Source organism: Chelonia mydas, chromosome 2 (assembly GCF_015237465.2).
Source record: "Chelonia mydas isolate rCheMyd1 chromosome 2, rCheMyd1.pri.v2, whole genome shotgun sequence".
Taxonomy (NCBI): Eukaryota; Metazoa; Chordata; order Testudines; family Cheloniidae; genus Chelonia; species Chelonia mydas.
In genome coordinates this window covers 171,322,271-171,336,199 of record NC_057850.1, presented here as the reverse complement: position 1 = coordinate 171,336,199, position 13,929 = coordinate 171,322,271, and the positions used below count along the sequence as shown (strand labels likewise).

Genomic DNA, 13,929 nt, shown 5'->3' with positions numbered 1-13,929 from the left:
ACTGAGCCAGGAAAGCTAGTGCGAGATCAAAATCAGGTGCAATGTGTCTGAAATAAAGATAAAATTCAAAATATTTAAACCTGGATGTGGAAAGTTAGGCTAATACGTCCATATTTAGGTCCTATAATAAAAGTAGTCTCTATTTCAAAAGTGCTGAACAGTAACTTACATGGGATTTGTGCTTGATACTTCTGAAAATCAGGAAATTTTTGTTTAATATTAACTCAGGAGCCTAACTCTAGGCCCTCAGGTTGGAAAATGTTGGCCAAATGTTTAATTTGTCTTAGAGACAATGGGCCAAATCATTCCTGGTGTAACTCCATTGTATTCAGGGATGAATCTGGCCCAGCATTTTCAGTGGACACAAATATTACAACAAGGAAATACTCCCCAGTGCTTTTATTGTTCTCAGGAGAATAGCCATCAGATGTTTATCTACTTCTAAAAAGTACAAATTCCTTGTTGTTAGCAGTTTTTTATTGGTTATCATCACTAGTGAATCATTATTTGGGATTTCTTGAACACAGACAGGGTCATTAATCATTCAGTAATAGCAGTGGGAGTCTGTTGTTTAAACATGCCCATAAGAGGATTTAGAAACAAAATACAACCAGGGAAATTCAAACAAGAGGAAATTGTCCAAAGTCCCAATAAAAATCAGAAAGTATCAGGACATCCAGATTCTCCTTCTATTACAGGTTTATTTAGACATTTTGTCCTTTACATGTTTGACTTGGGGGGATGAAAAGGAGAAGAAGAAGAGGGTGGCTGTTTTATTGATATATTTAGTTGATATATTGTTCCTCAAGGGACAGGTTTTAATTCAGACTTCTTAAATCTATTAATAGATTATAAATTATGATAAATTATGTACTCTCATTTATAGGTTGGGACAGCAGTTAACTGCCAAATCCTAATGTATGTATCCATATTTGCAGTAATGATCAAAGCACTAGAACAGGTCTAAAATATGTATATAGTGAAGATCATCATCTGAATGCTCCATTCTTGGAAACCTCCACGGTGGGACTTCTGTCCATACCCACTCCATGTGATATCTCATTCTTTCTCTGCCTAGCTCAATGAGTACAGTTCTTGTGATGAAATCAGTATGGTTGTCTAGTTAGTATATCATTCACGTAACAACTCACTGAATTCTAAACATACATCTGCATTATCTCTGACACAAAATAATCCCACAGAAATTAATATTAAGTGTAATTGACAGGGAGAAGGAAGGTTTAAAGTTCATTTCCCACATTCAGGCCCTGACAGTTCTAAGGTTTGTATAGCAAACCCTAGAGCTGTGTCAACTTCATTTTTATTTCATAGACTTGTGTGTCAAAATGTTCCAAAAGTTTATTTCACAGACTTTTGCTTAATATTGCATCATTTATGTTTGTTTATTTATAATTTCAACAAATCAGCTATTTTCAAATAAAAAAGATCTTGATTTTTGAGGCAGAAGTGATCATCTGTCAAAGACTCTCCCAGTGAGAAAGGGTGCATTTTTGTTTGAAAATTCATATATATTGGCAAAATTATTGTAAAAAAGGGCCCATTTTTCTTTTTCAACCAGCATGGAAAAAATTAAATTCTAATTGGTTTTGTATTATATTGCAGAGAGAGTGAGTATGGAAATATCTGGTATTTTTGCTTTCTATTAACCCTTGGTACCATCCTTTCCTTGGATGCTGTCACATGTAATCTTCTGTTAAATATTGCACAAAAGACTTGGAAATAAAATTCACCAAAAATCTGATCATGAACTTTAAAACAGTTTTTTAACCCAAGATAACTTATTTATCCATTTTAGTATTAGTAGCAATATGTGTGATATGTTAGTTTTGAACATAAGGAGCCAGATTCCAGCTGTCCAAAGCAGATGGAAAGCCTTTGGATCTGGCTCGACGAAGACTTCCCAGGCATGAGAGAATGTTTTAGGTGGCTGGAAGGAAAGTGTGTCACTACATCTTAATGATCCCCAACTTCCAGAATGGTTGCTTGGTGCCATAAACAACTGGACACAAATTAGAGCAGCTCTAAGGATCATACACAGATTGCCCAGGATTGTGGGTGGCATACAGGTGGCTTAAAGCCGCCTTTGAACAATTCAAATGCAGCCAAGGATGTAGGCCAATAACTGCTGTATTGGAGCAAATTATTAGTCCATCTGATGCTTCAGAGGAAGGCAAAATCCCTCTCCCTCCTCATTCTCTCCCTTCTTAATGCACCTGGCCAATTGTGCAATGCTGACCAATGAACAGCTGCTAACAATAAAGAAATTGTGCTTATAAGAAGTAGCTCAGGATCTGATGGTTATTGTCTTGTGAGAGTTTGAGGCACTGGGGACTTCTTTCTTGCCAGGATGCTTTTTTCGCTTGAAAATACTGTCTCTGTGTTGAATTAAACACTTTTATCTTCTCTGTTTATGAGTTTGTGGAGCTGGTTTCTTTAAAGGACCCCCATTTCTCCCTCCTCCCCACCCTCATACTTCCATCTGGAAAGATTAGGGGTTTTACAACAGAGAAATAGCTGGGAATTGCATCAGCTATTTATGGTATGATTGGTAATTTTTCCAAGTAGAAATGTTTCTCCGTTATTTACATGAAATGTAGAATGTGTGTGTATGTGCATATGAATTGGCATATGTGGGTACATGAGTGCGTGTATTTATGCTCTGTGCAGTATATATCGGAGACACTCCCATTTATTGAGAGCCCTTCTTGCAAACATCTTGTAGTACTTTACAAAAAAAATGTAAAAAATTAAACCAAACAGGATATGAAAATACAGTGCCAAAGAAGTGAGTCTTTAGGCGTGATTGAGATTTAGCTAATGACATAAAGAGCCTAATCTATGAAGGGAAGTCAGTTCCTTGGATTAAGGGAAAATAAGCAGAAACATCCAAGCCCTGATGTTGTCCTAATTTGAGAAAGAGTCTGCTGTCCTTCACAGCTTGTGTTAAGCATGTGCCTCAGGGAGTGCAAGCAAAGAACTCCATGTAAATATGAAATGTGCTGAGCCTTTTTTGTAAGCATGACAATCTTAGAGAGAAGCAAATGCTCAAATATGAAGGTATTTTTTAGCATAGATAGATTAATTTAAAAAAAAAGATTGGATGTTCCTTTAAAAGATATACTTTAAGAATTAGTTTGGGGAAGTTCTATGGCTTGTGTTATACAGGAGGTCACAGCGGTCCCTTCTGGCTTTGGAATCTATGAAAAAGTAGAGTCAGTGGCTAGGAGTTTCAGAAGTGACTTTTTTTCCACTCCATAAAAGCAGTACTTGTGGCACCTTAGAGACTAACCAATTTATTTGAGTATAAGCTTTCGTGAGCTACAGCTCAATTCATCGGATGCATACTGCCAACCAATTTATTTGAGCATAAGCTTTCATGAGCTATGCTCAAATAAATTGGTTAGTCTCTAAGGTGCCACAAGTACTCCTTTTCTTTTTGCAGAAGTGACTTTGAGTGTCTTATTTATTTTGTCATACGAGAGAAGCTGGTCAAAACCTGTGCATTAACTCTGAATGGTTGGATTTCATTCAGTTGATTCTAGTTTTCACTTTGGTTGAATGCAGAGCACTTGTCTTGTGTAATCATTATTCATTTGTAAGCTTGTTATGTTATATTTGTAAATATTATTAGTTTGGCCTTTCCAGTACATAATCTCTCAACTGATGACTGCCATGTCCTATAGCAAGATTTAGTATCCTGTATTAAAATAAATAATTCACATCAACTGGAGAAACTCTTATTTCTGCGTCAGAAAGCTAACATTATTTCTGGCTTGAAAGTAAATCTCTGGTGGTACAAATAATTGTGCACGCTGTGCTGTGTATAAACACACACGAATACATAGCTAAGTTTTCAGACTGTTGTAGTTAAATGAATTTAAATGAGCTGATGGAAAAGAAATGATTACCACACAGCATGATTTGTCAATCTGTTTAGCTGTGGTCATTGCATTTAGTGGAAAATCCATTAACTATTAAATTCACCCTCACCCATCATTCTCCATATTTAAGTAACCTTAAGACTTTGACCTACAAAAGCCAGAAAATGTATAGTTAAATTAATTCCTTCCTTAGGTCATTCCACTAGGGGAAAGAAAGCAGGGCATTGTGAGTTAAGGGTTCAGGGTCAGCCATTTGTCTGTGTTGCACCATTAGCATTTCTTTGTATTTGGTTCCTGGTTTGTTGTTTGTTTGTTTTTTTTAAATTAAAAAAAAGATGGTGGAAGTCAGTCAAGAATGTAGCATTTGCCTGAGAGTCTAGGATATACTTGCTGGCTAGGCTGTAATTAGCTACTTTGTTATCATGATTTGCAAATAAATACATAGTCCATTTTGTAATCAGTTACAATGCCTTATTTAGAACTCATAAGTAAACTAAAAAAGCCACAATTGAGGTTATTAAGTCATAATGGGTCAAACAGTTCTGTACGGAAACCGATCAATGGACCTGGAATGCCTCCCTTCACATCTTTTATCTCCTCTGATTTTGCCAGTCAAATGATCAGAAACATAGAGTATCTTGCTAGGACCAAGGAAACAAGAACCGGAATCAAAAAGCTAGCATCCCAGACCCACCTGCCTTGACTGACTTTGGGCCAGTCACAGAGAGAAAAAGCATTGGAAGCACTGAGGAAGGTCTGGTCCAGCATGTCTGATGAAAGTTTACAAAGACTCTCCGGCCTTCATTGTAACTGAAATTATCAATGCCTCCTTCAGAGAAGGCAATCTTCCATTCACCCTGAAGAGTGCAATTCTCTAGCCAATTTTGAAGAAATGCACACTTGACACCAGTGACGTCACAAATTACACTGTCTCCCCCCCCCACACACACACACGTTTTCCACATTTTTAAATGTCCCTTTTCTGGACAAGATTGTTGAGGGGTGTGTGACATACCCAGGGTACAATCTGGACTGATGAACAGTTGTGTCCCCGCACCTCTCTAACCTGGGGTGCCTTTTACACTGCTTTGCTGTGAGAGCAACTACTCCTGGTCTGCTCGCACACAGCCACCAGCATGTAAGTTGCTCCCAGTTATATTGTATAAGTGCTACAGCAAGCCACTCTTGAATTACACTACTGAACGACACCAGCAAACTCCCAGTACCAGACTTTCCCTAGAAATGTGCATCTTGTACTGCCCAGATCTCTCCTGGACAATACAAGCTTATATAAAGTCTGTCATTTTATTAATAGAAAATGATATGCATAAATCCTGTTATCCCAGATGGAGTCTCCCAGACACTTCAAACCAAACACACTGGTTTATGTAAAACAATAAAGCAAGTTTGTTAACTACAAAAGGATAGATTTTAAGTGAATGTAAGTAATGAGGCATAAGTCGGAATTGCTTACAAGAAAAATAAAAGTAAAACGCAACTAATGCCTAACCTAACAAACTAGAATGATTGCAAAGCAAGGTCTCTCTCACCACATTTCAGCAGTCCTACTGGCTGAACTTCTTTCAGTCAGGATCCCTCCCTGAGTCCAGTGCTGCTTCCTTTGTTCTTCAGGTATTGAGGATGCCATGAGCAAAGAGGCAGGGAGGAACAATTTGGGGCATCTCTCATCATTTCTTATACTTCTTTCCCTTCTTCGAGAAGCATCACCAACTAAGTTTCAGGAGACAAAAAGTCTGTGTGTACAGCAACTCCAAATTGTTTCTTGTGAAGATGAAGATTTTTTGCCCATGTCCTTTTTCCTGCCCATGAATAGCCATTTAACAGTTGATGGCCCATTTGGCTGAGGCGTCAGCTAGTCTTTTGTCTCCGAGGAACTGGTTTGGCCACTCCCCAGATTTGGAATATCTCTAAGAAACACCATACAATTGAATTTTATAACTTTACATACAATGTTGCCACACATATTTTATCAGGACAATATTGAACAGCGAGTTATGAGTTTTCAAATGATACCTCACAAGACATACTTGTATAAAGATTATTATAATAGTGACCATCACAGGGTGTTGGCAACCAAACTTGTATAGTGCCTGTCTTCTGTCAATTTCCTTGAACTTTCTGAGTAGGACCTCACACCACCACATAGTAGAGATTGCCTATTGAACTTGACATATGACCTTCTTTTAACTTTGGATAAAATACAAACTTCCATGCTCATATTGCTAGATTTCTCGTCAGGAGGTAGTACTACAGGGGATCCTCTCATTCCTTTTAGATGTATCCCAGAAAGTTAAAAAGGCTAATTTCTCTTTCTCATCTGGCTATCTCAGAGACCTCATCATCCAAACATTCCAAAACAGTTGTGCTTCACAGATGCAACACAACCTAAGTTTTGGGCCAACATTGTGCCTTTAATATTTGTTTTTAATAATTGTAATGGGGACTGGTTACAACCAGTGTTCTTCAGGAGTCATTAGATACTATAGTGATGGGCACTACAAAAAGATTAATATAATTTTTATAATTAATATATCTCTCAAACGTACAGGGTCAGAATCTGATCTCAGATACGTTGATGCAAAGCTGGAATAACTCCATTAAAGTTAATAGAGTTACTCCAGACTTCCACTGACATACCTGAAGTTGAATCTGGCCCATAATACCTACCAACCATTAAAGCCTGAGTGCTGATGTTCTTTTAATATTGGTGAACTATATTGTTTTGCCAGCTTTCTGTTGTTTTCATTAGAATTTTCTGTTGAACAGTAAAAAGCAAGACAGACTATTTTCTGTAAATTGTAGAGCAGTGGTTCTCAAAGCCGGTCCACCACTTGTTTAGGAAAAGCCCCTGGTGCGCCGGACCGGTTTGCTTACCTGCCGAGTCCGCAGGTTCGGTCGATCGGGGCTCCCACTGGCCGCGGTTCGCCGTTCCAGGCCAATGGGGGCTGCAGGAAGGGCGGCCAGCACGTCCCTTGGCCCACGCCGCTTCCTGCAGCCCCCATTGGCCTCGAGCGGTGAACTGCGGCCAGTGGGAGCCACAATTGGCCGAACCTGTGGACACGACAGCTAAACAAACCGGTCTGCTGTGCCAGGGGCTTTCCCTGAACAAGCGTCGGACCGGCTTTGAGAACCACTGTTGTAGAGTAAAACATTTTCATGAAGGAGGTTGCTGTGGAAGGGAAATTAGCAGGTAAGGTTAGGGCTGTTCACACAGAATCACTGTTAAGCCTGTTCTTAAAAGCCTTTAGAGGTCTGACTTGGCCAGCTTTGGTGCTGAAGTTAATCTCAGGATTGTAACTATTTTATAAACGTGCATTAGTCTCCAAAATTTCCAGTGTGGAAACTGGAAATAATTTAGCCTTATCAAATATAGGTCAGCGCTCCCTTTCTGAGAAATATGAGTGGGTGATAGTGTGTTGAAGTGGCCTTTTCAGATAGATAATCTTATCTATCCCCTCTCTTGTTGTTTTCAGTTTTTCTTCTTGTAATTTTTATTTCTTGCTGGTTCATTCCTATTTTTGTTTAGGAAGCATGCTAAAATCATCCTGGCCTTCACTTCCACTAATATTCTTGTTAAATATATATTGGGGTTAGATTTATTTGACCATACTGTATATGGGCAGCCATGCAAATTCTTACATGAGTAGCTCTTGCTCATGCAATGGTCAAGGAGACCATTCCCATGAGAAGGAGGATGTAGAATCAATCCATAAGTGTCCAAGATATGAAATTCAGTTTTTGTTACCACAAATCTGATATGAGCTTTATGTGAGAACCTCCATGCATCTGTGTAATCCCTAGAGTTTTTACATCATTTTGCTGAATAAAGTTAATATGATCCTATATAGTTATTTATTTATTTAATAAACCTCGAGAGTTTAGGACTTTACCTCCTGAGATAACTTGATAAGATCAACCCACAGAAAATCTTCTGGGGGAAGCAGAATACATTAATGTCAACATAGAATACTTTTCTTATTTCACTCAATCAGATTGGTAAATTCAGGATCCCAAAGTGGAAAGGTTTCAGCTCCTTCCTATGAGTTAGATACAAGCTGATCACTGTTGTATCTAGCAATTAAAGAAGGGAATGCTCAAAAGGTTTCACATAGCCTGTTTGTGAGAATTTACAAAAACTGGACAATAATTACGGCAGAATAAAAAAGTAAGAAATAGTTTTCACTTTCAGTGTAATATTTTTTCAATGCCTCCCTCCAAATGTACTGTAGGTGATCCTCTGAATTAATTTGTAAAAGGCTGGTGTATTTGGGTATTACCATCAGCATAGCTCAGAGATTAGGGGCTGAGTGCTGCTCACCAAGCTGCTCACACTGAGAACTCCTGAGTGCTGAGTTCCTTTGAAAAATCTGGTTCCTAGGATTTCAGGAGTAAACTTCTGGATCAGGTGTGATATGGAGGTAAGCTACTAAAGTTACCATGGGACTGGGGAAACAGCCCTTCTGTTAGCTGATGTGCCTTAGAGAAGGCTGTTCATTGGGCCAATGAGTTTCAAAAACAGGAGGCTAAAGTTTGGCTGTTCAATCCATAGTTAGGTATCTAAATAATTGGCAAGGTTATCAGAAGTGCTGAGCACTCATCAGCACCCATTGAACTCAATGAGCACTGTTGGATATTCAACATTTGAAAATTTTATATTGTAAAGATCCCTTATATTGTAAACTAATTGGAGCAAGGAACTTGTCTTCCTGCATGTCTGTACCAAAGGTAGTGTGAACACTGTGTAAATATTAACAAGGTTAAGTAGTTTGTCCAAGATCACGCAACCTGCTCACAGCAGATTTGGGAACAGGAAATCTTACTGACTTCACTGGGGACAGGATTTTACCCCGGGAGTCCTTATTCTTAGCCACCTGCTGTTTACATTATTTTAAAGTAAGTTAATTAAAACTGGTACTTTAAAATAATGTAAATATTCCCCTCCAAAATTGGAAAGCCAAAGACAACTTTCTTTTGCCAGAGCATGAGAACCAGAAAGTGAAAATAACTAACTGGTGAGTGAAACTAACTGGTCTGTCTTGTTTCACAGTCCAACCTGCCAAAAGTAAACAAACATCATAAATGGTTCAAGGTAAATTCACACATGTGTTTGCGTACACATGTACAAAATAATAATTTTACTTTGACAATGTTCTCTTAAGAGAGTTTACCAAGCAGAAGACAGAATGTGTCCATGATATAAGACAGCTGCAAATATAAAGATACTCAACTGAAACCCCCAAAATAATCAATCAACAGAAAACCTTTTGCAATGATTTAAAAGAGTTTACCAATTAATTACACATTCACTGGAGCAATGAGCAAATCAAAATAAAGCTACATCACTCAAAGTTTCATTACTCAGTAAGAAAAAAACTCTTTTATTTCTTTAATTAAAAGATTTTAAATGATTCCCTTCACTATTTTCTGTGAAGGACAAATTGGTACTTGAGAGGAAGATATACAGGGCAGTATCTCTACTAAACTTTATAGTTAAATGATATTATCGTGTGCATACAATCGTCCTTCTGCATCCACTAATGACCAAACATCATCTTATCAGGCATAAACCTCTCCTGAGATCTATTTCAGCCCAGCAGTTTCTCTGTATTTTCATTCATATGTGGGCTAGAGAATGAGCACTCACTAAGCCGGTTTGAGATACTGATCTGGCAAGAGTCTACCTCATTTCTCACTTCTCATTATTCTCCTGTCATTTTGTTATGATGTGTTTTTAAGAACATCCAGCTTTTAGTTTCAGGAAAACCAATTCCTAATGCAGAGTAGAACATGCAGATCTGATCTGTTTCTCATTTCAGCAGGAATTCCGTTGATTTGTATTTAAAACAGTTTTGTCTTTTTTCCCATCTGTACAATAGGCCAGTTGTGACTGGCACCCGCACAAGTGTCTGAGAAAGGGAGGGTACATGGAGCTTTGTCCCTTCCACACCCTGTGCGTGGCCCCGCCACAATTTCTGACTCTGTGTATCCTGTATTCTCCTTCAGAGAGGAGTATGCACTGCACTCTCTTAAGCAGGCACATTCCCCTTTGTGCAAGGTTGGTCAGTATATAACTGTTGCAATATAGCCCTACATGAGCGATTGGTCCCCTCATAAGATACTGACTTATGTGCTGAGAGAGAGATTTTTAAAATATCCTAGAATCCATTTATTCACCTATTACAATGATCACTACTTTTACAGCCTCTTTCTACTTCTTGTTTTTAATGGGGTCTTCATAGTTCAGAGGATTGATAATGGGATAGCAGGTTTTCTTCTCGGCCCTTTGTTCAGACCTAATACGTTGGCACCCACTAGTAGATCGACACCCCTTGTTCAGGTCTAGTATGTTGCTATCTGGTGGATGCTTGGGGACTATTGTGACATGAAATGATGATCTCTTTGTAATTCTAGAGAGTTTGTGTCCATATCACAAAAGTTACCACCACAATAACCACCTACTGGCAATGCAAAGAAACTTAAGACCTGATGATTAAAAAACATGTAGGGTAGAGTACCATCTCACCTTTAGAACTGTTTTTTCCAGGACAGGACTGAATCGCTCTGGCTGTGCATTTTGAGGAGTTTGCACTGCTGTTGCCTGTGCTACACCTGGTCTGTTGGTAGAAGAAACATTTTCGAGGGCTACCAGTCTGACAGCTTTCATCATCACTGATGTAGCTCTCATAAAAGGTGTGTGCGCGCATGCACAGACAAACACAATTAATTTGGGTATTGGGGTCTCGAGACTTTCAAATGATCCTAGAGTCCAGAAATGTTTGTCTTTTCCTGACTCCCCTCCCCCATGTTTAAAAGGTTCATATTAACCCTCATTTTGGCCATCATTCTATCCTCTTCTTTGCAGGCAGAATATAGCAAATTATGGCCGGATATTTCTCCAGTGCACAGTGGGATGAGAGCATCAGCTCTGCTGCACTCTCTCTTCTGGCCTACAGACACTACGGAAGCCTCTGAGTGTGGTATGCTCTGGAGGGAAGTAAATGGTAGAGTCAAGTAATGGGAGGAGCTGATGAGTAGACAGTGCTCTTGCCATGCTCCCTTCATGTCTGGGTGGATTTCAAGTTACTGCTAGGTGAATCAGCTTTAAACTTCCCTTGATGACCCCACAACGCTTTCAGTTTACCAGCCATGAAGACCCGAAGGGGCCATGGTTCCGTTGCAGGATGAAGGAAGTGGGGAAGGAGCCAAGTGGAAATGTAGAGTCACTAAGCCGCCATGCAAATGACCCTACACTCTGCCAGGTGACAGAAAGTGGCTGCTTTAGGGGGGTGAATTCCCTGCTTATTCTCTAGGTGGTGAGGCTGACTCTACAACTGGTCCATTCCTAAAGGTTCAGCAACCAACTCTTCAGAGACAGGGAGCTTTCCCTGGCTATCTGCTTGCAAAGCTTAGGTTGTATCCCTCTCCTAGCCAGTATTTGCTTGCCCTGAGAACGCTTGTGAGACAGTATTTAGAAATCCTGCTACACTATGCTTGCCCAAATGATGATTAAGAGGGGCTGTGTTTAGCACAAGTATTTGAAGGATGTAAACATCAAGGAACAAGAGAAATTGTTTAGGGTGGTTTAGGGAATTATAATTAGGGAGGAATTTAGGCTGACTGTCAAGTAAAAATTCCTAATGGCAAGAAGTATTACACTGTGGGATGCTCTCCCATAAGATCTGATACTTACAGTGACTTTAATTATTTAAACATGATACAATAAAGCAAGTGTATTTCCACTGCAACCATATTAAACAGTGCACAGTCTTTCTTGTTTTAATGGAGTTGGGGCCTGAACCAAAACTCTGGCTCCAAACACTTTCACACTATGAAGTTGTTCTTAATCCAGATATTGACCTGAGTTTTGCAAACGGCCCCTATCTTTATAAAGGCCTAAAGGAAACACCCAAATCTGGACATCTCTGAACCTTGCACTGTTCAAAATCTGTGGACTGTTCAATTCAATGGCTTTGGCCCATCTTTAGTCTTTCAAGTCCAGTCCAACTATGGTTGTTAATATTTTTGCCGTCCTTTGTTGACATTACATAATTTGGCCTCTGCCTTGGAACTCCTCCTGCGAAGGACAACATCTCTCATTCAGTCCAGTAAGCCAAGGCAGATGCAGAAATTAAAAGGAGTGTTCAGTGAAAGAACTGCATTCAGGTAACCCACCGGAGTACCATTTAGGTGTTTTATTTTCCACAAGCCTAGTGCTTTTAAGCTTTTCAAAGACAATTCAGGTGGTGGTGGTGTTTGAGATCGGTGGTGACTGTGGCATAGCAATGCACGTTAGATAAAATTGAAATACACCTTTAAAATAGTTCTGGGACACACCACCGGATATCAAAGTTTTCGGGACATTTTTCCTTCCTCTGACTTTACGGAATCTGATCAGAGATTGAACATTCCATTCCATTCCTTTCCTTCTAATAGTTCTATGAAGTTCTGAATCCAGACATTGACCTGAGTCAATAACTCATTAAGGATTATTTTTATACAAAAGAGTTTGGCATGGTCAACTTCTTAGCTGCAGTCTGATGACTTTAATATTATACTGCTGATGCCTGCACAGTGTTTTTGGTTTTTTTTAAGTGTTTAGCCGGATACATTTTTACAGCACAAACCGCTTACAGAACCAGGGACTAGCTGAAGAACACCTCTACAGTGCTGCTGCCATCGCCACCCTTTTAAATTTGATCTCTGTTGGAGAATATATATGTTGGGTTTAGCATACAGCATAGGCAATCAAAGCATTCAGTAGAGACAAGTGGGTTAAAGTTTCCCCTTTCTGGGAGCAGCCACATTCTGTCCCCCAAGTGAAACCCCCTCGTTTTCCTTCCTCCTTCCCTCCTTTTCCAAAGCTGGTATGATTGAGATCTGAAAGTCGACTGAAACCTCATTGTGAGCTGGAATTGCACAACAAAGGAACATAGAGCATTAGAGGACAGAATGTCAGTGCAGTGACCTGGATTAAGATGTATTAGTTTGTTGAGCTAGTGCTCCAACTCCAGCCAGGATTTCTTTTTGTGGTGCAGCTTGTACAGTAGATATCAGTGGTGATGCTCCCTCTGCTGGAAAGAGCAATGTATAAGGCTTCCTTCTGGGAAAGCATGACCTGATTAATTCCCATTTATCATATATGTGATGACACTTAGGGCCGTCCGTTGTTGGTGATGTCAGACAGTACATGATAATAATACTTTAAGCATATGTCCCTTACCTGCATGTTCCAGATGGATATGACTGGCCTGAACAACACAGCTTATGTATTGAAAGAGTCATTTCTGAGACCACCCTAAACAAGTAACGAGTAATAACAAATTAATTTCTTCCATTTTTTTCCTCTTGGGGCTTGGTCTTCAATGTAAAAGCTAAACATAATTTAAAATCAGCTTAGATAAAATCTTGCAAATTACTTTGCAGATGGCTGTCTTATTACATTAAAAAACCTGCCCTTATGTTCTTTCAAAATAAGGAACTTGGGGTCCTAAGTATGGTAGACTACATTTTACTTTATTACTGCCAATTGTGAAGGGAAAAGGTCATTTTTGTTTTATCTTTTACTATTAAAAAACTAGAAACCCTTTTGGTACCTTGGATTTCAAGCAAGATTTCTACAAATTGAACCATTATCCTAACATTCATTCAATACAGTGCATTTCAAAATAACAAATCAAATTGCTTTTCCTAGGATTCCTCTTTCCTAGGTGTTTCATAGGCTTTAGTATTACAATATTTCAAGACGCTGCTGCTGCCACTACTATCTTTTTAACCTGATCTCTGCGGATGGGGAATTTAGAGATTGGGTTCAGCATAGGCAAAGTGTTAATATACATGAATACAAATTCCTAAAAAATCATCACATATCCACAAATATGTGAATCTTAGTTTAATCTAAGTTAATACTGGGTATTTAGTATTTTAATGTTAACCTCATTTTACAAGCGGGCTGCTCTCATACACAGGATTCAAGTTACAGCAGTTTCATTGTTACTACAGTATCTTA

At 39.0% G+C, this 13,929-nt stretch overlaps 1 protein-coding gene across 13 annotated transcripts in view; it reads left to right on the top strand.

Moving 5' to 3' along the window:
* Positions 1 to 13,929, top strand: part of SUGCT (succinyl-CoA:glutarate-CoA transferase) — a 481,412-nt gene that overhangs the window by 292,644 nt on the left and 174,839 nt on the right. Inside the window, exon 13 of one of the 13 annotated variants that reach the window (XM_043540556.1) lies at positions 10,468 to 10,740. The exons of the other annotated variants lie outside the window; for them this stretch is intronic. Coding sequence (XP_043396491.1) covers positions 10,468 to 10,596 — 129 coding nt within the window. The 3' untranslated portion in view covers positions 10,597 to 10,740. Of the gene's footprint in view, positions 1 to 10,467; positions 10,741 to 13,929 lie in introns of those variants that run through there. 13 annotated transcript variants of the gene reach the window in all.